General features: G+C 36.6%; 1 protein-coding gene across 2 annotated transcripts in view; it reads right to left on the bottom strand.

Annotated features, from left to right (window-relative positions):
- ADGRG6 (adhesion G protein-coupled receptor G6) overlaps window positions 1-23,238 on the bottom strand; it is a 140,849-nt gene that overhangs the window by 53,081 nt on the left and 64,530 nt on the right. The window contains exons 4-8 of one of the 2 annotated variants that reach the window (XM_068984880.1): window positions 13,302-13,370; window positions 11,027-11,110; window positions 4,773-4,858; window positions 1,894-1,946; window positions 271-333 (exon numbers count right to left, since the gene is read on the bottom strand). In XM_068984880.1, the coding sequence (XP_068840981.1) occupies window positions 271-333; window positions 1,894-1,946; window positions 4,773-4,858; window positions 11,027-11,110; window positions 13,302-13,370 (355 nt within the window). The remainder of the gene's footprint in view (window positions 1-270; window positions 334-1,893; window positions 1,947-4,772; window positions 4,859-11,026; window positions 11,111-13,301; window positions 13,371-23,238) is intronic. The other variant, XM_068984881.1, reaches the window with a different exon arrangement.

Here is a 23,238-nt window from a genome sequence, read left to right as displayed (position 1 = left end):
AACTGGAATTATCAATACTAAAAATAATAAATGTTCCAATTCTGAATTATTTTTTTATCAGATGTATATTTCTACTGAGTCGGCTTATATTAGTTTTCACTATAGGAAAAAAGGAAGATTTGTTCATTAGGGCTAAAGAAATAATTTAAATGTGCTACTCAAAATAAACATTTCTCTCCTACCTCCTTGATTTTATTTCTCTACAGGACATTCAAAACAGAGAACACAAGAAAAGGTGTCACACTTTCTACGAAACCTTGTCAGCGTTACCTTTGGTCAGTCACAACGCTTCTCCTCACTTTAATCTTGTCCTCTTCAGTGCTCAGGTGAAAACTGTGAATACAAACAGATATGTCATTATCAGGGTTTCCCAGGTGGCACTAGGGATAAAGAACCCGCTTGTCAATGCAGGAGATGTAAGAGACAAGGGTTTGATCCCTGGGTCACAAAGATCCCCTGGAGGAAGGCACAGCAACCCACTGCAGTATTCTTGCTTGGAGAATCCCCATAGACAGAGGAGCCTGGCGGGCTATGGTCCACAGGGTCGCAAAGAGTCAGACTCGACTGAAGCGACTTTCGCATGCACGTGTGCATATTCATTATCAACCTCATCCGCTGCATGATCAGCAACAAAACTTGAGGAGGTGAGAGGAAAGAGGCAGAGAGGATGTTAAGCTAACACTGTAAGCCAGTGTTAGCAAATGTGTCTTTAGAAGTCCTAGTTCCTTCTTAAGCCTGAGACAAATCAGCTCCTTGGCCAAATAAAACTTGGAACTATATGACTTCTCTCTCTTTCGAAGATTTCATAATGCATATCAGTACGTAAGAGAACCTGAGATGCTCAGATTATACAGAAACTTGCTCCTGAACTAATTTCACCCTTTGATCCTCTTTTCTGTGAGATACATTATCGATATATCTCAGGTTCATAGACATGTTTAAGGCTTCCCTGGTGGCTCGGATACTAAATGAGACCTGGCTTTGATCCCTGGGTTGGGAAGATCCCCTGGAAGAGGACATGGCAACCCACTCCAGTATTCTTGCCTGGAGAATCCCATGGACAGAGGAGCCTGGTGGGCTATAGTCCATGGGGTTGCAAAGAGTCGGACATGACTGAGTGACTAAGTAAAGAACAGCACAAATACACTTTAGAAACTGTAAAACGATAAAATCAAGGTGCAGAGGAAGACAGGTAGATAACACAGGTAGAAAATCTCTTCTGCTAGAGATTCATGGAGTATTTAAATAGAAGATTAGTGAAAGTTAATTTTGAAAAGCTAGGTTGCAATCACACTGTAGATGTCTTATTTTATAGAAAAAATGGTCTTCAAACAGGTGCATGCAAACCAGGGAGTGCTCTTGATGATCTACTGGTGTGTGAGAAGCAACTAATTTCTATTTATATTACATGATAACATATATTGGTTAAGTAATATACACGTACACACATGCATACATAAAATTTATTTAAAATTACAAATATATTTTGGGAGTACAAGCTAAATTTTTAAAAAATGATTGGGATCTACAATCAAAAATTTTTTAAACCATTACTGCACTATTGAAGCTTTTTGTGCAAAGCAATGATATAATATATAGAGTTATTTAGAAAGATTATGAGTATAGTGTGTATTTCCGTATTTTCATGTGTATGTGTGTGTAGGTATAACCACAGAGAGAGAGTAGTAGTAAATTAGACACTCCTGTTTATTTGCATGTGGCAGGTGGAGGGAAAGGGGAAGTTGCTATACCTTGCAGCGCGTGGGATCTTAGTTTCTCTAACAGGAATCGAACCTGTGCCCCTTGCAGTGGAAGCAGAGAGTCTTAACCACTGGCCTCCAGGCAAGTCCCCTAGACACTACTTTCTATTTCTCAATTTATTCTGTCACTTACCTGATATTAACCACATAAACAGTGTAGTTCCAATTCTGGAAAGTTGAATTGAGCTGAAAATACAATGGAAATGGTGAGTTTGAATTAACACTTAAAAAAAAAGAACCTTAAATCCAGTTTCTTCTCTCCCCTTAATTGTTATTAGAATAAGACTCTGGGAAAATTCCAAAGAGCTAAAGGAATGAAAGAAAGGTACAGATAACAGTTACTGAGGCACTGTATGCCAAGAAATTTGCCAATGTTTTTTCTTTCATTCTCACAACAGCTAATGAGATAGGTATTATCTGCACTATCCTCCCACCCATTACACGAAGAAACTAAGCTTCACGGAGATGAAATAGCTCACCCAGCTGCAACCAAGAAGTAACAGATCCCAGACTGGAACCCAAGTCTATCTGAATGGAAACATTATACTTTCCTCTTTAGCCTGTATTATTAGGGCTTTCTCTATAATGGGCTTTCAAGTCAGCTGTAACACTGAGAACTTATCCACAATAGAGTACACAGGAAACACTAGCACAATACACACCTTCCACGTTCTTCATTCAACAAACACCGAGGTGCATTAACACATGTTTTTCTAGCAATTATCATCTTATAAGAATATCAGTAGTAAGAAAAATGACAAATTAACAATATAGACCTTTAAAAACAAAGATCAACATTATGGAGAATTGTTATTGATAATTATGTGGTCATTTAACAATTTTTATGGGTCTCAGCACTAAACTTTTTAATGAAGCAAGGGATTCCTCTCCATGAAAAAAAACAAAAAACAAAAAACAAAACTTTCCATATGTCCAATACAATCACAAAATATTTTGATTTCTTTACTGACATGAAATTCTCTTATTTATATATCACCTCCAATGAGTTTTTAGGTCTTGTTTGGCTCAGATGGTAAAGCGTCTGCCTGCAATACGGGAGACCCAGGTTTGATCCCTGGGTTGGGAAGATCTCCTGGAGAAGGAAATGGCAACCCACTCCAGTATTCCTGCTTGGAGAATCCTAGGGATGGAGGAGCCTGGTAGGCTACAGTCCACGGGGTCGCAAAGAGTCGGACACGACAGCCACTTCACTTCATTTCACTTCACTTCATACACACATTTAGCCTTCCTTGTGAGCATTTTTTAATTGAATGTAAATTCTAGGAAATTCTGGAAAGAAGCATTAAATTATTTTTAAATTGTACATAGTAATAATATGAAATAGGGACACCACTTATACTTTCTCTATTACCAAACACCTGCTTTTGTATCTTACGTCTTAAGGAGAAATGTCCATTTAAGTTTAGTTTCAGAAGAAAAACGATGCTATGTTGAAAACCATGCATGAAATAAATACAAATGTAAAATTATACCTTGCCTAAAGCATAAACTCCCCAATGGATGCTGATTTACAGAATTAATAACATTAGAAGTGGTTCATTTGAGAATGAGAATAAAGAATTCTATCTTTTGACTAACACAACATTGAAAATCAACTATACTTCAATACAATAAATTTTAAAACTTTATCTTTTGAAAACATTCTGACTTTAAAAAAGCAGAAAGAAGAATGTGAAAGAAAATGGGATGCAAGATTAAACTCATTCAGTAAAGCCCTCTCTCCATTTAGAAATTCAATACATCTAGTGTTTGAATTAGCTACTAAGGTTAATATGTCATTCCAGAAAGTTGACAGTATGGGATTTCCACTGGATTTTACTCCCCCGCCTCAATTTTTGTAACAGAGCTGTTAATTACATACTTTTGTTTTCTGTGGGTAACTTGTTGCAAAGAGTACAGCCTTTAAAAATAAAACTATGTCTTCCTACCATTCTTCAACCATATATACATACACATATATCCGAAGAAAGTATATATAGTTATAAATATATAAAGTATTATCATCACTATCTCTCAGTGTATGGTGTAACATTTTTTTGCTACCGAGGCCACATGTATTAGAAATGCGGCCTTGGTATATGCCCTACCACATAAGAAACCCATTTTTCTTACTTCAGAATGTATACCTAAATGACAAATTACTTTTTCCACAAAAATTGTCTGAACTGTAGTAGTAAATAAAAGCAGTACAGGGTCCCAAAGTATGCTGTAGATAGGAAATAAAATAATAAAAAATATAAACCTATGGGAAATTAAATTTTTGATATTATATCAGAGAAGGAAAAAATCATTAACATGTATTTATAAAATGTATTTATATATTTATATAATGTATATATATATGTAACATGCATTTATAAAATAATAAAATAAAATGTTCAGTTTTTTAAATTAGAAATTACCCAAATTTCCACCAGTAGAATACTGGTTAAATAAATTATAACCCAAATATCTAGTACAGTGTAGAATGGTGTGTACAATATTCTATTTTTAATGTAAAAAGAAAAACATAAGAATGTATAGTCATTTTCTTTTACATTCACAAATTCTTGGGAAAAAAAAACAAGAAAAATTCACAGTGATTTTCAAGCAGATCAGTTGGTTTCCAGGCAGGTGAGTGTCAAGGATGGGTGGAAGATATTCATGATACACTTTTTATACACTTGGTTTTTTAATCAAAGACTCAAAAACAGTGCTAAAAATGTACAACTATTACCGTAAATAAAGATACCTGTCAAAATACTTCTCCATTTGTGCTGTTCTTTTCTTATTTGACATAATAGCCCATTAGGCTCACTTTCTTGTCCTTTATTCAACTATACCTCACTTTCTATTCAAAGGTGCAATACTTCACTTACACTTCCATACATTTATAATGAACAGTATCTTTATTTCAGTATGATCTGTGGGTTCAGTTAGACAGCAGAGTGTTTCCCAGATTCCCAGAGATTAGTTTAAAGCCCCCAAACAGAAATTTTACAATCCACTTACCCATTCTGCCACCTTGCTCTGTACCTTCACCTCGGGGTGAGGAAGGATGTTTTGAATCACTATGGAAATTCTATAAATAATCCCATCTGTCCATTGGAAATAGGATTCAGTCCATTAGTTATATTTTACAGTCATACAATTATCAGCTTACATTTATAATGACATAATTTCATACAAGGTCTTCCCCATGCCTCAGCTGGTAAAGAATCCACCAGCAATGCAGGAACCTGGGTTCGATCCCTGGCTTAGGAAGATTCCCTGGAGAAGGGAAAGGCTACCCACTCCAGTATTCTGGCCTGGAAAATTTCATGGACCGTATAGCCCATGGGGAAGCAAAGAGTCGGACACGACTGAGCAACTAAGAAATGCCTTCTACATAGGTACAGAAATTTTCTGTACAGGTTATTTTCAGTAACCTTGCAACTTTTTAGAAATAGTTATCATTTAGTTCACTTATAGATAAGTCACTGCTTCTAAATTATCACCTATAAATGTTCCTTCATAATTCTTAATTCTATACATTTCTCCCTACTGTTAAATGATTTTTCATGTATAATTTGATTTCCTGTAACCAAAAATTATCCTTTTCTAACATTATGAAGAATGATAGTTTGAGATGTGAAAACTTGAGTAAGATGATGGGCAGAACTTAATTTGGAAAAGAAGAGGTATCACGTATTTTTCACCCACAGACCCTTATTCTCTCTATCCTCTTTCCCCTGCCCCACTAAAGCATATTCTTCTATTTAAGTTGTTGGGTTCATTTTCACCAGATTTTTTCATCAAAATTCCATAAGTACTGTCATTTGTATCAAGTAAAGGAGGAAAAAACAAAGAATATTTGCAGATGGACTTTCAACTGGACTTGCTTGTAAAAGAAAATCCTATATCAGAAGGAAGTTGTGTTTTTTTGCAGGAGAGAAGTGCAATCTTTAAAGTAGTCTGCCATACATATATATATATTTTTTTTTTTAATAAAAATCAAACTGACCAGCCAGGGTTTGCTAAATTTCTCTAGATATGTGCTAAAGGATATCTTACTACAAATAGTAATGAGAAAAAGACTCTTTTTAAATATGGTAGATCATGCAGAGAAAATATATTGATTCTTCATTATTGTCAATCAGTCATCTATCTCCATGCTTATAAATATGAGTAAAATACACATGTTGTTTGTTGTTTAGTCGCTCAGTCATGTCCAGCTCTTTTGTAACTCCATGGACTGTAAACTTCCAGGTTCCTCGGTCCATGGAATTTCCCAGGCAAAAATACTAGAGTGGGTTGTCATTTCCTTCTCCAGGGGATCTTCCCAACCCAGGGATCAAACCTGTATCTCCTGCATTGTAGGTGGAGACTTTACTTCTGAGCCACTGGGGAAGCCAAAATATGCATAGCAAATGTAAAACTATATTATTAAAACAGTGGGGAAAAGATTTAATGAAGATTTGGGGGAAGTAGTACATAAAAGTACAAAGGTATGTCTCCTAGGAACTCCCAAATCTACCAAAATGCAAATTCCAGTCACACTCCTAAAGGAATGTTTTCCAGTATAGGGGTCAGAAACTCATGCTTAAAAAAAAAAAAAAAAAATCACCACTCCCAGATGTAATAATATGTCTATGAGATCAGTGTAAGTCCAAGGATATTTAGTTTAATTTATGCATACTAAGTTATTGGAAGTCCAGCTTCTAAAACTCTTCAGATATTTTAATAACCTTGACTTTATCTTCCTTTAAAAAATATGCTGAATGAAAAATTACAGGAGTGTATGTAAAATAAATGATAATTAAGTCAGGCAAACAAACAAACAAATTTACGCTGTAGACCTTATCATATCAAACCGTGGACATTCTGAATGACTCAGAGGGAATTTAAGTTCCAGAAGTCCAAGATGCTACACCAATGTTAGGAATCAAGGGGTAGTCTGTGCATGTTCCCTGATGCCAGTTAAGTATTGAAACTGACGAGCTACCACTAGATGGAGACCTAAAGCGTGTGTCTGTGTTAGGAATTACAGTCTTGCCCTCTCAGGAGAATCCTGCAAAATATTAAAAATGAACATTTTTAATTACTCACATTTCTGAAATCCCATTTAAGATTTTTTTAATTTAAAATATTTCTCACTTTTTTTTCTAATTCACTGTTGTTATAAATGAGAAAGACATTCCATATCAGAGTCAGTCTAAATACCTATAGGACTCTTCCCAGTATTATGTTGTTTACGGCAAATAAAATCTATGACTATACCAAACAACCTACCCCTAGGTGTTGGAGATTCGCCCATGCTATGGATCTTTTTTCATATAGTCCTGCTTCAGAAGCCTCAGAATGAGATATTTATATATTCAGCAAAAATTATTCAATGCTGTCTACTTTTTATACTTATTTAAAATTTTTGGGTAATGCAGTCAACAAGTAATCCAAAGAAATGCGCAAGAATGAATTGTTAAAGCAAGATAAAATATCCACTGAAGGTCTGGTGAGAAAGGTTTGGGACTGCAGCGAAATAACTGGCTTAGGTTAAAGCGTCTGCCTCCAATACGGGAGACCCAGGTTCGATCCCTGGGTCGGGAAGATCCTCTGGAGAAGGAAATGGCAACCCACTCCAGTATTCTTGCCTGGAGAATCCCATGGACTGAGGAGCCTGGTGGGCTGCAGTCCACGGGGTCACAAAGAGTTGGACACGACTGAGTGACTTTACTTACTTACTTAAGCATTGCCACTGCAGAAAATGCACAATTGAGACACCTCGATGCAGACTTTTCCAGGTCATCCTGGTAATCAAGTCACCTTCTCCTACAAATCCTATGGTTTCTCAATAAGAAAGCTATTCACAAATCTTCATCTGTTCCAGAGACTTCAAAAGCTGTATGTATTGTCCTAATAATGACATCCCAGTCTAAAGAATGCGTGATACTTTTTTCCAATCAGATGACTCTTCCAGCCCCACAAAACTTCAAAGCAGAAACCATTACTTGCCATAACAGAGCTGGTATCAAAATATATGCCTGGCTGTAGATCTCTTCCTTTTTTAATTTTCTTAACACTCTTCTCAGAATTTCTTGGAACATTTAGAAATGAGATTATTCTCCATTCAAGGGAATGAAGTGGGTTTGAACAGGTGGGTTTTAAAACATATACTTGAAAAGATAGATTTAAAAGTAAAAATTAAATGCTATTTTACATTCAAGATGACTCCTTTGACTGGTGCAGAGGCAATTATAGTAGACAGTGGCATTTATTATATGACTAGAGTACTGCTCATCACATATACAATTTCTTTAAGTTATTTGGTATATAAAGCTAGATTGATTGTTGGGTCCACATGAATACCCTGAGAGTGAATTTTTTGAGTAGAGAAATGTATGTGAGAAACTAGAAGCAGTGATACAATTTGCACTTGTAGGTTTTTAGAAGAATAATAAGGACTAACAGAGTCAGTTCCTTACTTTGACTGCTTGTGCTAACCTCACAAAAGTTTAACATTCAGCCACAGTACAGCGATGCTTCAAGCATGGAACATATGATTTGGAATGGAAATAATAATACGTCCAAGAGCTTTTCTTGGGAATGCAGTAGAAAAGGCACAAAGGTTATTTGTGGGAATACCTAAATTGTTCCTCATATAGAAATATGTTTGTGAAAAGTAGCTTAAAAGATAAGATTTTCTTAGTATATAATCTGAACTATCAGATTAAAATCCTATTGAAAAATAACAACAACAAAAAAACTTTATCCAAGGGAATAGGGACATTTCACTAAAGCCATGAAAACAAATTCTCTTGATATACTCAAAAAATACATCTGATTGCCAAACAATTTAAATCCCTCTTCCCTCACCACACCAGCACATCATGACTAATGAATTAGATTTCTCTGATAGTAGATTTCTTTGATAGTGCAGAGTTTATAAGACTGGATAAGGTAGATAACAGATCTGATAGCTGTGTATCTTTCTTATAGTGAACAAAACAGCATTCTCTAATATATCAGATCTGAGCCCTGAGAATGTTTACTACATCAGTTTCCCAAGAAAAGTGTATTTGAAATTGCTGATAGCATGTGAATGATCTCAGATAGTCTAGAATAGGACATTAAATCCTATTTATTCACAAGGTAAACAAGTAATTCTCTTTTCAATTATTTCAAATTTAACTACACCAAAGACAAAAAACTTAATTACAGTGGGTCTTGGAACCCTCCCTTTTTAAAAAAAATAATGAAGGCTTCAAGTGCTGAGATGTGAGAAGGCAATTGGATATAGAGAGAATTCAGTAGCATTGTTTTCATTATATTTATTTTCACTTTACACTTCTATTTTAAGACAAGCAGTACTAGTTTCAGTTTACAATTGTGATATTTTCCCATATAAATATAAATGTTTAAGTTAAAAAGTGAGTCAATTTCGGGGGGAAAAAATCTATTATAAATAGTAGAGATGGTTCAAGGATGTGCTAAAATTGAGATGCTGCACAAATTTGAGTACACAATTTGAGATTATTTCTACAACATGAGGACTTTCAAATATTTTTAAGTGCTCAGATTACATTTTTATGAAGAATGATCTGAATTCAAGTTTTCTTTCTTTAAAGTAGCCAAATCAAACCATTTGAACTGATTCTAATGTTTGCTTTTTTTGTTGAAACGCCCATGAAGGTTATGACGCAGAGAGAGATGGACTGAACAAGGCTCTCTTCAAGAATGTCAGAAATGACATGATTGAGTGAATACAGCTCCACTCCACCAAGTCGAGGACTCTGAAGCATCATGTAAACGTTCTTGGGCAGTAGAGGATGTGCCAGTCCTAGAGGGCGAATGCCACAGAGGCTCTTTGTATGTTCATACAAAGAGTGAAATACTTAGTTAGAATTATAATATTCCCATCTACTGGCTAGAGTCCATGTGAAATATGCACTGGAAATTTCAGCTGCTTTTGCTTTCTTGGGGGTTGCTGGAATTTTTGCTCCATCATAAATCTCCTTGGTGTAACTACCAGAATAACCATAAACACTTGCCTGAATCAATGTCTTTATAACCCTAATGAAATTTATATCTACGTTTCATGTAAAATATTCCATACTTTCAATTTAAATGTCCTTACAGAGGAAGTTGATGTAACCCCCAAAGCCAAAAGAAAAAATGAAAAAAAAGAAAACTATGCTCTTCTCTGGGTTTTGGTCCCTGGTGATACATCACAGATGTCTTGGCCTTGCAAGTTAAATGATTGAGGTTGAGAAAATTCCTTTGTTTCTAATACCTCATATTTGAGAATATTACTGTGTTTGAGGCAATGATGTGGTCACCTGATTGGAATTTCTCTTTTTCAGAAGAAACTGAAACCACTTACTCTGAATTACCAAAAAGCTATATATGTAGCAGATTAAATAAATATGTAGCAGATTAAATAAATAATATATATATATAGGTAGCAGATTAAATAATCAACCTGACATTTCCCCAGTTCATTTCTTATCTTATGTAACTTTGCAAATTATAAATAATATAAACAAAAATGTATTTGTACAAGGAAAAAACAGGAAGTATTGGCAGTTACTTGAAGTTTTGTCAATCAAAAACTGATTTATGATTTAGTTAATATCCAATCACATTCTAAATGTGTGTGTGTGTGTGTGTGTGTGTGTGTGTTAGTTGCTCAGCTATGCCTGACTGTTTGCAAATCCATGGACTGTAGCCCACTGAGCACCTCTGTCCATGGAATTCTCCAGGCAAGAATACTGGAGGTAGCCATTATTCCTCAACAAATAAAAACAAAGAGCAAAGTATTACCGTATAAAAATTATCTAAATGTCACAAATGTTTGAACATAACATTGGCCTCAGTGAGAAATTAAATTACTAAAATTATGTAGAGTTTTGAGATTGCAAAATTCTTTAAAACAGGTTTTTTTTTTAGCAAATAACCTGACAGAATGCCATAAATATTTTTCTTCTTGGATCTCTAGTATAATGCAAAGTCATTCCATTTAATTAATGTCTTTCCCTGAAAGCTTCCTTTGAAAGAAATTTCAGCTAAAATTCAGAGATGTGATACTAGATGCGTACTCATTTCATTGGTTATTTGGGGAACTCAAGGCAATCAAATGATATTTATTTTACTAGTCTTGCAAATGTGCAAATGTACCAATTGATTTTAACAACAGACAATTTGTTGGAACATTAGATATTTCCATCTTTGGAATACAGGTGTTCATCAAGTCAGACATACTACAAATATAAAAGGTAACGATTTCTTACCATTCCTTTGTTTATCGGTTCTGTTAGTAACAGGCATGTTAGTGGTGACAGTGGGTGATGTAGTACTAGGAGGGTTTACAGTAGCTGGTAATAAAGATGAGAAAGATGTAATTTTGCAAAAAGCACATGAAAGTTAATATGGATAAGCAATCTATAATTGATGCATGAAAATATATAGAGGAGGAACAGAAACCATTTCTTGCCACTAAACACAAGTTTCAAGGTTATAATGTATAAAATGAAGCAATGCCTTCTATAGCACATTAAGAATCTATTCCCATGGTCTTTGGTGCCATCTTGTACAAGAGTCTCGAACTGGCACAAAGAGAATGGAGAAAGAACATTCGGATTCTAGACCTAAGTTTGCTATCAAGAGGCTGATGATCACACAATAAATGAATAAACCTTCCTAGAACTCAGTCTCCCAAGTCTATAAAAAGAAAGGCTAGAGAAGGAAGTCTGAATACCACCTGTCAGCTTGAAAATTATCTAAACTAAGTTAGTCTTTCTGATATACTGAGAGTAGCAAAATAAAATTTCAGAAGAAAATATACTTCTCCTAGAGAAGATAAATGTGAAGGAAAAAAAAGAGAACGAAATGTGTGGATGACATCAATCATCTAAAGATCCCAATAACTTTACTAAACAATGATGGACAAAATGGATTTCGTAAGGGCAAGCCTTACAGGAGGGATTTTTCAAAGCATTATGTCAAAGTTATGTTTCTGATTCTACTAAAACTCAAAGATTAAACCCTATGTAATGTTTTGATAATATCTTTCTAAGGGATTCTGGAGGAACAATGTAAGTAGCATACATATAATTTTCCTTTAGTTTATCTTAGGAGTATATTTGTATAAGATGTACATTTCTATGTACAATAGTTATTTGTTACATATTTCTTTTAAATGGGCTTCCTTGGTGACTCAGATGGTAAAGAATCCATCCACCTGCAACAAGGGAGACCTAAGTTTGATCCCTGGGTAGGATCTTTTAATTAGAAAAAAATTACCTAAATTTGAACCATTTTAGTAATTATAAAAAGAATTACCTTCCAAAGGATCTTTAGAAAATATTGAATTCCTTAATCAAAATTATTCTTAACTAAAATAACTTTTTCATTCAAAAATAATATACAACACTTAAGAATGAGGATTCTTTTTGAAATCTTTTATATTTTTAAATTGTGAACAATCAGTTACATTTATGTAATGCAAAATACATCTAAGTCTCAGATTAAAAGAAAAGAAAATTCATGGCTTGAACTAAGCAAAATTAAGGCTTTTTAAAATTTCATTTAACTATTTTAAAACCACACTGAGTTCATCAAAAGAAACTACTTGATGGCTTTATTATCTTAAGGTATTCATCAACAATAATATCAAGAAATAATGTCTCAGAAAAGAAAAATAATAATGAGTTGCACCCTTTCTCCCTGCCTACCCTGCTTCCATACTGGAACTATAAAAGAGAGCTTAGGTTTCTATTCATTTAGTCTCACTTCTAACCCGTCACTTTTAATCCTATGACCTTCTTAATAAAAGATCCAACTTTACAAAAGGCATGGTCATGATTCTTAATGTGGCATATAGAAATGCTACTTCTAAAAGAAGTATATAATAGAATAAATGGATGGAAATGGGTCATGGATAATCAGAAGAAGCAATGATAAAATTAAAGCAAAATATTTTTAAAATTTATGCAACTATGGATTATTCAGCATGCAACTATTCAATACATAATATACAATTATAATACTGATCATAGTATGATCATTATGCACTGTAATAATTAATAAAATTACATTCATATTAGTAATAAGATAACTATTTTTATCTTAATATTTGTTATATTGCACATCATAAATTGCCTCATGGCCTTGTCTTAAACTTAATTGACTATTCAACTTAATTTTTCCTCTTGTTTTTTAGACATGAATAATTTTTCAAAATATTGTATTGCTATATTTATACTGGACAATATTTTAGAGAGGAAATAGAGGAAAAAAAATGAAGTCAACCCTTCCTAATAGCATATAATTATTCACATTTTAGAAACTCAGTGCTTTATGGAAATGTGGTCATCCAGTGTGTGAATGCATTCTTTCTCGACACTGTGCACCCACACAACTAAAACACATCCAGAAATTCTTCTGGTTTGCTGGTTTCTGGCTTCTCAAGTAAAAATGAAGACAAAATTCAAAACAATGACAACTACATTTTCCAAAACAGCAAGTAAGAAACAGACAGGCCAGAGGACGATGTTGACTCCCTACCTTGGCAGAGGGTCCCCAAATCTGCACAGCTGGCTAGCTCTGCTGCTGGGAGTGGAATCAGGTAGGAACCTTGATCAACACAGAAAGATTGCACAAATATGACTTATGATTTAGTGATATTATAAAAAAAAATCATGAATCATTTGGTTGGTGTAAAAGGAGCAGTCCTGGAAGAGTCCACCAGTAATATTTTAACATCAAGAACGTCTGTGTCTTAATTTCCACAAATGTAAAATCAAGCTACTGAAATTTCTCTCAAAATCTTTAACTCAATCTATTGACCTTAACCACACATGAAAGGGAAAGAAGTGCTACTACCCCTTAAGCTGTGCATAAAGAGTTTAGGACCTTTTCACAAAACAAATTATAAAGCTTTGGTGGAAATTCATACAAATGAAATAATAAGAACATGAAAGATAAGTTTCAAAAGTGAACATGGATATTATTAATGCTCATAAAACACATACTTTTGGTTCACAGGTCCTAGCAAATACTAGCTGCAATTCCAGAAATAAGTTTCCATGACTTCAAGCTGGTCTCTGTGCCTTTTTATTTCAAGCTTTGCCTGACTCATCTTCAGCAGGAAACAAATTTTGAGCTGATTTTCTAGTAGCAATAGTGGATTTTCTCTGTTGCACTAAATCTCTCTCTGCCTATTAACAGTCTTTTATCAATAGGTTGAGGCTGAGAGAGATGGGCTAAACATCACAAAGCATATTTTACTATGATTAAGGACAGAAGAATAAATACAAACATGTACATACACATAAATCTTTGGCCACTTAATGCGAAGAGCTGACTTATTGGAAAAGACTCTGATTCTGGGAAAGACTGAGAGCAGAAAGAGAAGGGGGAGAAAGAGGATGAGATGGTTGGATGGCACCACGGACTCAAAGGGTATGAGTTTGAGCAAACTCCGGGAGATAGTGAAGGACAGGGAAGTCTGACATGCTGCAGTCCATAGGGTTGCAAAAAGTCAGACATAACTGAGCGACTGAACAATAAGAAAATGCACATATATATACATACACACATTATTGAATTTTTAAAGAACATTTCTGTAATAGTAACTATATTCTAATATTTAAACATTTTCCAAACTTCCTGTGGCAATGGTACACGAAGACAGAGCAGGTACATGAGCCAACAAAAGATGTCTAATTAGATTAACTGTGTGCATAAGCAGAAAGCATCCCAACAATTTAGCACCATCTCAGGAGCATACTGTCTTCATTCTTAATTGCCTCAAGGAACTGGCCCAAGAAAGAAATCATTTTATTTTAGAAAGAGCCAACCCTTGGGCCTCTGGTCTGTGATGTTAGCTGGCAAGATTTTATTATAGACCTTTCCATGTTCATTCAATAAACATTCATTCACCATTAACAGTATGAGAGACAGGGAGGCTAGAAGAATGCTTTAAAATTATGTCTCTGCTCTCAGAGAGACATGAGTGGGAGGTGGCTTCACAGTTTTCACAGAGAAATATAGATGCATAGTGGTCCAAAGGAGCATGTGACCAGCAGTTTGGTGAGAAGGGTGAATAGAAAATCCTTTACAAAGATTAACTGGAAATATGAGGAGTCACTATACTGATCAGAGGATAAGAGACTAGAGATGGTTATTACTGGCAGACTGAATTACAGAGACAAATTCCAAGAGAACCCACCTGCCAGTGCAGGAGATGTAAGAGATGTGGGTTCAATCCCTGGGTTGGGAAGATGCCCTGAAGTAGTGCATGGCAACCTACTCCAGTATACTTGCCTAGAGAATCTCATGGACAGAGGAGCCTGGCAGTCCACAGGGTCACAAAGAGCAGGACATGACTGAAGCAACTTAAGCACGCACACGTGCACACCAAGAATGTAGTCAAACCATCTGTGAACCCAAGTGGCATAGCATTTCTGGAGTAGGACATTTGTAGAAAATGGTAGGAATGATCAGATATAGAGGCAATAGATAGCTGTAATGCAGGCACTATGAATTCTGGAACTTTGTGTCTTTCTTCCAATGGTGTATCCCTTACACATAGTAGCTGGGTCCGCAAAGTTTACTGAATGCATTGTGAATGACTGTGAACATTTTGAACCCTTCCTTAAAGGAAACGGAAAAAAAGAAAAAGGAACTTGGTGAGAAAATTAGACTTAAATCTAAAACAATCACTTTTGAAGCTCCATAACTAATTAAAAGAGAGGAGATACAAGAAGCCTGAATAAGACTAATAATTCAGGCTTCATATCATGAGTCCACTGAGGATGGACAGAAGAGATGGATACAAGACTTGAAGATAGAATAGACAGGATTTATTTAGTGGCAATGGCAACCCACTCCAGTACTCTTGCCTGGAAAATCCAATGGACGGAGGAGCCTTGTGGGCTGCAGGCCATGGGGTCACTAAGAGTCGGACACGACTGAGCAACTTCACTTTCACTTTTCACTTTCATGCATTGGAGAAGGAAATGGCAACCCACTCCAGTGTTCTTGCCTGGAGAATCCCAGGGACAAGGGAGCCTGGTGGTATGCCGTCTATGGGGTCGCACAGAGTCGGACATGACTGAAGCAACTTAGCAGCAGCAGCAACAGCATTTAGTGACTAATTGAAGAACGGAGAAAGAATAGGAAGAACAGAAAAAAAAATTTCTAATTTTCAACTTGAGAAATTGATACATAATGATCTCATACAGTAAATACTGGAAGAAAAGCAAACTCAGGTGGGGTGGGCTAAAAGTAATAAGAACTGAGGTACCACGTGTCATCTGGTACATGAGCAGGTGTACATGTTTTTTAAGAGATCTAGCAAGGAAGTACTCCACAGAAACTATAGATGTGTTTGAGATCATGTGAGCTAGGGTGTAGATTTGATGGAACCACAGATTTCCCTTATTTAAGTATCAGATTTTTTTTTTTTAAAAAAAAAGAGAGAGCTATAGATTTGAGAGGGCAAAAATAGCTCTTGTCAATGATTTTACAGAATTCAAGTTAAGAAAGTTTCATGGAGGGTGTGGCCACATCGAGTATACAGTAAGGTCCACAATGATAAAGACTGAGAAGACCCTTCACTTTGGAATTTTGCTAACAGCTCTACAGAAATTCCCTTCAGTAGCGTGGGAACAATGAATTGTAGATTTCCAACGTTTGAGAAGTGAATGCAAAAAAAGAGGAAGCCTGGCTACGAAAGGAAAGAGAGATGGGGTGGGTGAGGGGCGGTGTTAAAGATTAAAAACTTAATAGCAAGTGTACTATGGAGAAAGAGTATGTGAGAGGTAGAAGCTGAAGCTAGCCTAGAATTTGATCTTGAATGTTTCCTGCCCATTATTTCTGGCCATCACACTGAACTGATGCCCTCTTCTTGCAGGACCTTATTTCTCCTTTAGGTATTTGCATTTTAGTAAGGAACTTTTGAACACTAAAAAGCTCTCAAAACTTAAAATGACTGAGGAAATCTCAGCCAACATAACATGCAAGAGAGGAGACCCTTGGACAGAGTTCCTGTGCTGCTCAAATTACACACAATGTTGGCAGACACAGGCTCCTAAGGCCACTTCTGGCACTGATACAGTATCTCTGGAAGACAAAGGAAGATAAGGGAACAACATTGTGGGAAAGAAGCTTTCAGGCTAACTACACATCCACCGCAGGGTATCAAAGAGCTGAGAGGTGGAACTAAGGAAAGAAAACCAGAAGACTTAGGATTTAGAGTAAGGTACTTGACAATATTCTTTAACATCTCATCAGTTTGATCGTATGGTAGCAAGTCTAAATTTCATTCTGTGACATACTTGTCATGGAAAATTGTAACATTTGCTTCTCAGTATTATCAGTTGTTCCTTCCTGGGTACTTTTAATTTAGCAAATTGACAATGCTTTATAGATACTTTATAAACACTATTTTATAATGATTCAGTATAGCAACAGAAATTACATTTGAAGTTTGTTTCAGTACAAATGGTTCGAATACAAGTGACAGATTTAATTAGAAAGGTCTGGAATATTGATAAATGAAATCTTACATTACAAACACACCAAATTACATGGACAAATACATAAAACATTAAAAATGTGCACAAACTTTTCATTTGCAGTCAGTTCAGTTTCTGGCATATCTACATTAAAAAGTCATTCTTCCAATCAATTTTTCTAGGTGGACAGATTTACAAACCAGAAGATTGTTAAGGAAGAAGAGACAATTCTTTCTCCTGGATATATTTATCATTAAGAAATTGCTTTCAGAATATGACCTATGTATAGCCTCTGGTATTTGCGGATACTACAAAGGAATTTAAAGGTATTTACTTAATATTAGCCTCAAAAATTGAAGTCAAATTTCCTTTAAAAATGTAGTCTCTGAAAAAGGGCAGTTGATGAAAAGCTATAAAGCTGTTAATCTCTCTTTGTATTTTGTTCTTCCAAAATCATACTACAGAGAGGAGTCAATATTTGTACAGGTTGTAGTAAAAAAAGACTGACATAGCTAACCATTCATCTCACACCCTCAGTTCAGTTCAGTTCAGTTGCTCAGTCATGTCCGACTTTGCGACCCATGAATCCCAGCACGCCAGGCCTCCCTGTCCATCACCAACTCCCGGAGTTCACCCAAACTCATGTGCATCGAGTCGGTGATGCCATCCAGCCATCTCATCCTCTGTCGTCCCCTTCTCCTCCTGCCTCCAATCCCTCCCAGCATCAGAGTCTTTTCCAATGAGTCACCTCTTCGCATGACGTGGCCAAAGTATTGGAGTTTCAGCTTCATTATCAGTCCTTCCAATGAACACCCAGGACTGATCTCCTTTAGGATGGACTGATTGGATCTCCTTGCAATCCAAGGGACTCTCAAGAGTCTTCTCTAGCACCACAGTTTAAAAGTATCAATTCTTTGGTGCTCAGCTTTCTTCACAGTCCAGCTCTCACATCCATACATGACTACTGGAAAAACCATAGCCTTGACTAGACGGACCTTTGTTGGCAAAGTAATATCTCTGCTTTTGAATATGCTATCTAGGTTGGTCATAACTTTCCTTCCAAAGAGTAAGTGTCTTTTAATTTCATGGCTGAAGTCACCATCTGCAGTGATTTTGGGGCCCAAAAAAATAGTCTGACACTGTTTCCACTGTTTCCCCATCTATTTCATGAACTTCCAGATGTTCAAGCTGGTTTTAGAAAAGGCAGAGGAACCAGAGATCAAATTGCCAACATCGGCTGGATCACCAAAAAAGCAAGAGAGTTCCAGAAAAACATCTATTTCTGCTTTATTGACTATGCCAAAGCCTTTGACTGTGTGGATCACAATCAGTTCAGTTCAGTCGCTCAGTTGTGTCCGACTCTTTGCGACCCCATGAATTGCAGCACGCCAGGCCTCCCTGTCCATCACCAGCTCCCGGAGTTCACTCAGATTCATGTCCATCGAGTCAGTGATGCCATCCAGCCATCTCATCCTCTGTCGTCCCCTTCTCCTCCTACTCCCAATCCCTCCCAGCATCAGAGTCTTTTCCAATGAGTCAACTTTTCGCATGAGGTGGCCAAAGTCAACTCTTTGCATGAGGTGGCCAAAGTACTGGAGTTTCAGCTTTAACATCATTCCTTCCAAAGAACACCCACGACTGATCTCCTTTAGAATGGACTGGTTGGATCTCCTTGCAGTCCAAGGGACTCTCAAGAGTCTTCTCCAACACCACAGTTCAAAAACATCAATTCTTCGGCGCTCAGCCTTCACAGTCCAACTCTCACATCCATACATGACCACTGGAAAAACCATAGCCTTGACTAGACAGACCTTAGTCGGCAAAGTAATGTCTGCTTTTGAATATGCTATCTAGGTTGGTCATAACTTTTCTTCCAAGGAGTAAGCGTCTTTGAATTTCATGGCTGCAGTAATCATCTGCAGTGATTTTGGAGCCCCCAAAAATAAAGTCTGACACTGTTTCCACTGTTTCCCCATCTATTTCCCATGAAGTGATGGGACCGGATGCCATGATCTTCATTTTCACAATAAACTGTGGAAAATTCTGAAAGAGATGTGCATACCAGACCACCTGACCTGCCTCTTGAGAAACCTATATGGAGGTCAGGAAGCAACAGTTAGAACTGGACATGGAACAACAGACTAGTTCCAAATAGGAAAAGGAGTACATCAGGCTGTATATTGTCACTCTGCTTATTTAACTTACATGCAGAGTACATCATGAGAAACGCTGGGCTGGAAGAAGCACAAGCTGGAATCAAGATTAATGGGAGAAATATCAATAACCTCAGATATGCAGATGACACCACCCTTATTGAAGAAAGTGAAGAGGAACTAAAAAGCTTCTTGATGAAAGTGAAAGAGGAGAGTGAAAAAGTTGGCTTAAAGCTCAACATTCAGAAAACTAAGATCATGGCATCTGGTTCCATCACTTCATCTCACACCCTACTTAATGACAATCTGAACAATAGTTGACAAAGCTAAAACTCTCATGTGAGTTGCACTAGTAAGACAAATATTAATTCCTTTCAATTCCCTCTTTGTAACTGTTACTAAATTGAATTCAAATTTTTCATAAATGTATTTAAAATTATTTTTGGATGTTGTTTATGCTCATGAAGAGTTTGGGCATCTTCAAAGGATAAAGTCCTTTGTAAAAATAAGTGACTTCATCTTTGTTATTTAAAAAAAAATTCAGTCATCTAAAAATGCTACACTCAATAATTTGTTAGGAATGAAGGGAAGGAGCCAATAGTGAAATCAGAGTTTTATGGCTCTGAGGGACAGAAGTGTAACAATCGAAAATGAAAGGATAGGAATCCAAGAGCTGATGAAATCTTGGTAATTAAGTGTAAAATTTCAGCGAGGAAAACAAAAGTCAGTCCAAATCTAAAAATGTCTAGAAAAGAAAAACATCAAAGTTTATCTTATCTCTACATTCACAGTGGTTAATAAATGGAAGTGATTAATAAATGCTTGTTAAATAAATGTAATTTGTTTGAACTTAAACTATTCATTGAGTTATACAGTACCACTCCTCAGGAAAGTCCAGTCATCAGTAAAATAAATAAAACTGGTATAGAAGGCACTGTCTGTTCTTTGTGAAAATTGATGGACATAAGCCACCTAAAACTGAATCATGGGCTTCCCTGATAGCCCAGTTAGTAAAGAATCCTGCCTGCAATGCAGGAGACCATGGTTTGATTCCTAGGCCAGGACGATCCACTGGAGAAGGGATAGGCTACCCACACCAGTATTCTTGGGTTTCCCTTGTGGCTCAGCTGGTAAAGAATCTACCCACAATTCCGGAGACCTGGGTTTGATCCCTGGGTTGGGAAGATCCCCTGGAGGAGGGAAAGGCTACCCACTCCAATATTCTGGCCTGGAGAATTCCAGGGACTGTATAGTCCATGGGGTTGCAAAGAGTTGGACGTGACTTTCACTTTCACTTTTCACTTTCAAACCTGAATCATAACACAGGGAAATGGTTGAGCCTATAATTAAAGAGTCCATTAGGGAAACCATCTATCCACCGAGGTTATAAACCCAGTACTGTTTAATAAAATTGTCTTAAGAAAAAAAATGATGATATATAAAGAAAAAGAATTGTTGCTAAATAAAGCATTTCTTTCTGAAAAGGACTGACAAGATTAACCATGTTTAAAAAAAAAAAACTGCTGAAAATCAATTATATTCCAATTAAAAAACCTGCTGAAAATTTCTTAATTAGATATATTTCCTAACTGTGCTTAGAACATCATGGGGAAAATAAAAGTACAACTATGAAATTATTTAAAAATTTATTAATAACATGTTGATTTTATTGCTAGGATAGTCAATACTTGAAACAAAAGGCAGGATGCTTTAAAAGGAGTCAGTTTAGTTCCATCATCTTATTTCCATATTAAAATTTACTTAGCAAGAGACCTTTGGAAAAATCAGTTCATTTTCTGTCACAAGTTGATTCTGGTATGAAAGTTCATATTTAACAGATACTGTCAAGCCAGTGGAATGTTAGGCATGAAATTCTATTTTCCCATTGGCTACTGTACTGATCATTAGTTTTGGGAAATTACCATTACCATAAACAGAAAGCCGTGGTGTTCCAGAAAAAAGGAAAGGTTAAAATGTTAATAGAGCACACATTTTGTCATTTATTCAAGTTTTGCTTAAGTAACAAGCTTAGATATAATCTCTTGTTACAGGTATTTCCTGTCAGTTAATAAGTGACTTGGGTTCTTCAACTCCCAAAGCTTATGATTAAGCAGCAGGAAACTCCCTCCCCCGTTATTACTCCTGAAACCCAGTCCAGGATATCTGAATGTAAGGAACGGGGGTGCTGAGAGTCACTGTGGAATGTCAAGAAGAGGAACCCAGACACTGACTCTGTAAGCTTGTGTTACTCCTTTGAAGTCATTTTGAAAACTTACCGATGGCTAAATTCCACAAGCATATATCTGATGCCTTCCAGTAATCATAAGGCTTGGAAGGGAGTCTTAAAGACTGTGTTAAAGAAAATATGAGAATTCCCAAATATAAACCCTGGACAAAAGGATAGGAGATGTGCATTTTAGCCTACCAACTGGCTCAGCCGCTTGTTTTTTCTAAGCTTCAATTTCCTATCCTGTTTAAAGTGAAAGGAGTGGCCTAAATTGGGATTCCCAAACATAAGTGCCTCCCTGGGCCAGAAGTGAAGTGAAGTGAAGTGAAGTGAAGTCGCTCAGTCGTGTCTGACTCTTTGCGACCCCATGGACTGTATAGCCCACCAGGCTCCTCTGTCCACGGGATTCTCCAGGCAAGAATACTGGAGTGGGTTGCCATTTCCTTCTCCAAGGGATCTTCCAGACCCAGGGATCGAACCCAGGTCTCCTGCATTGCAGGCAGACACTTTAACCTCTGAGCCACCAGGGAAGCCCTGGGCCAGAAGCTAATCTAAACAGGGCTGGTGTGGGGAGAAAACGGGGTGGTAAGGGCCAAGGGGACTTGGAAAGCCCCTTCAAAGGGGGTCATCACCATTTAGCTCCAGCTGTGTTGGTTAGGCAGTCAGACATACTAAGGTACGTATTTTTTTAAACCAGGGAATCCAACAATTCATTTTTATGTGGAATCTAGTTTTTTAAAGTTGGAAATCAATCCTTATTTAAAAGTACTGCATGGAAATGTAAATAAATGAAAACAAATCAATGTTGCCACCACTCATGCCTATGGGCTAAATGAGCCCTAAGTGACTGGCCTGTTATCTCTGGCTCAAGAGATCTAGCGGGTCTTTCCCAGTATTGTTCAAAGTGTGTCCTTCAGAAAATGAGACCCTTTGATTTTTTGGTCTAGTTTCAGGGGTTGGCAGATTTTCTTTAGGATGGTGGGCCAGGTCATCTCTCAGAATCAGTCTACTCTACGCTGGAGCACAGAGGCAGCCACAGGTGATACAAAACCTATGTTCTAATAAAACTTTATTTACAAAACAAGTGACCTACCACAGGCCCTTCTCATTTGCCAATGCCTGGCCTAGAGGATTTCTTAGGAGAAGTTTAGAAATTTTGTATACTAGATTCTTCATATTTTATTATAATAAGGTATTAAGCAGTAAAGGAGGGGAATCCTTATTAATTTTGTTTAAAACAAATACCATGCTAATACCTGAGAAAGCTAGTGTTCTGGCCAGCAGTGCTTTCTGTAGCCAGAGATGGCTCCTGGGCGTCCGTCCCCCTCATCTGGACAAGAATTGGCTTGCCTACTCTAGCAGTATGTCTCGTCTTCTAGTTCTGCTTATTCTCAAAGACGGTTTAGGGAAACACGATTCTAAAACTGAACATTTTGGCTTCCATTTCTGACTTGGCTACTTATTAATTAAATGACCTTGGAGAAGTTACTTAACCTCTTTGTACCTCAATTACTCATCTGCAAAATGGGGTTAATCATAAACCTCACATCATGGGATCTGTGTTGCAGGAATAAGTTATAATGTGTAAAGTGCTTAAAACA

This window comes from Capricornis sumatraensis, chromosome 13 (assembly GCF_032405125.1).
Source record: "Capricornis sumatraensis isolate serow.1 chromosome 13, serow.2, whole genome shotgun sequence".
In the NCBI taxonomy this organism is placed as follows: Eukaryota; Metazoa; Chordata; class Mammalia; order Artiodactyla; family Bovidae; genus Capricornis; species Capricornis sumatraensis.
The sequence above is the reverse complement of the archived record's forward strand: the minus strand, read 5'-3'. Positions and strand labels throughout refer to the sequence as shown.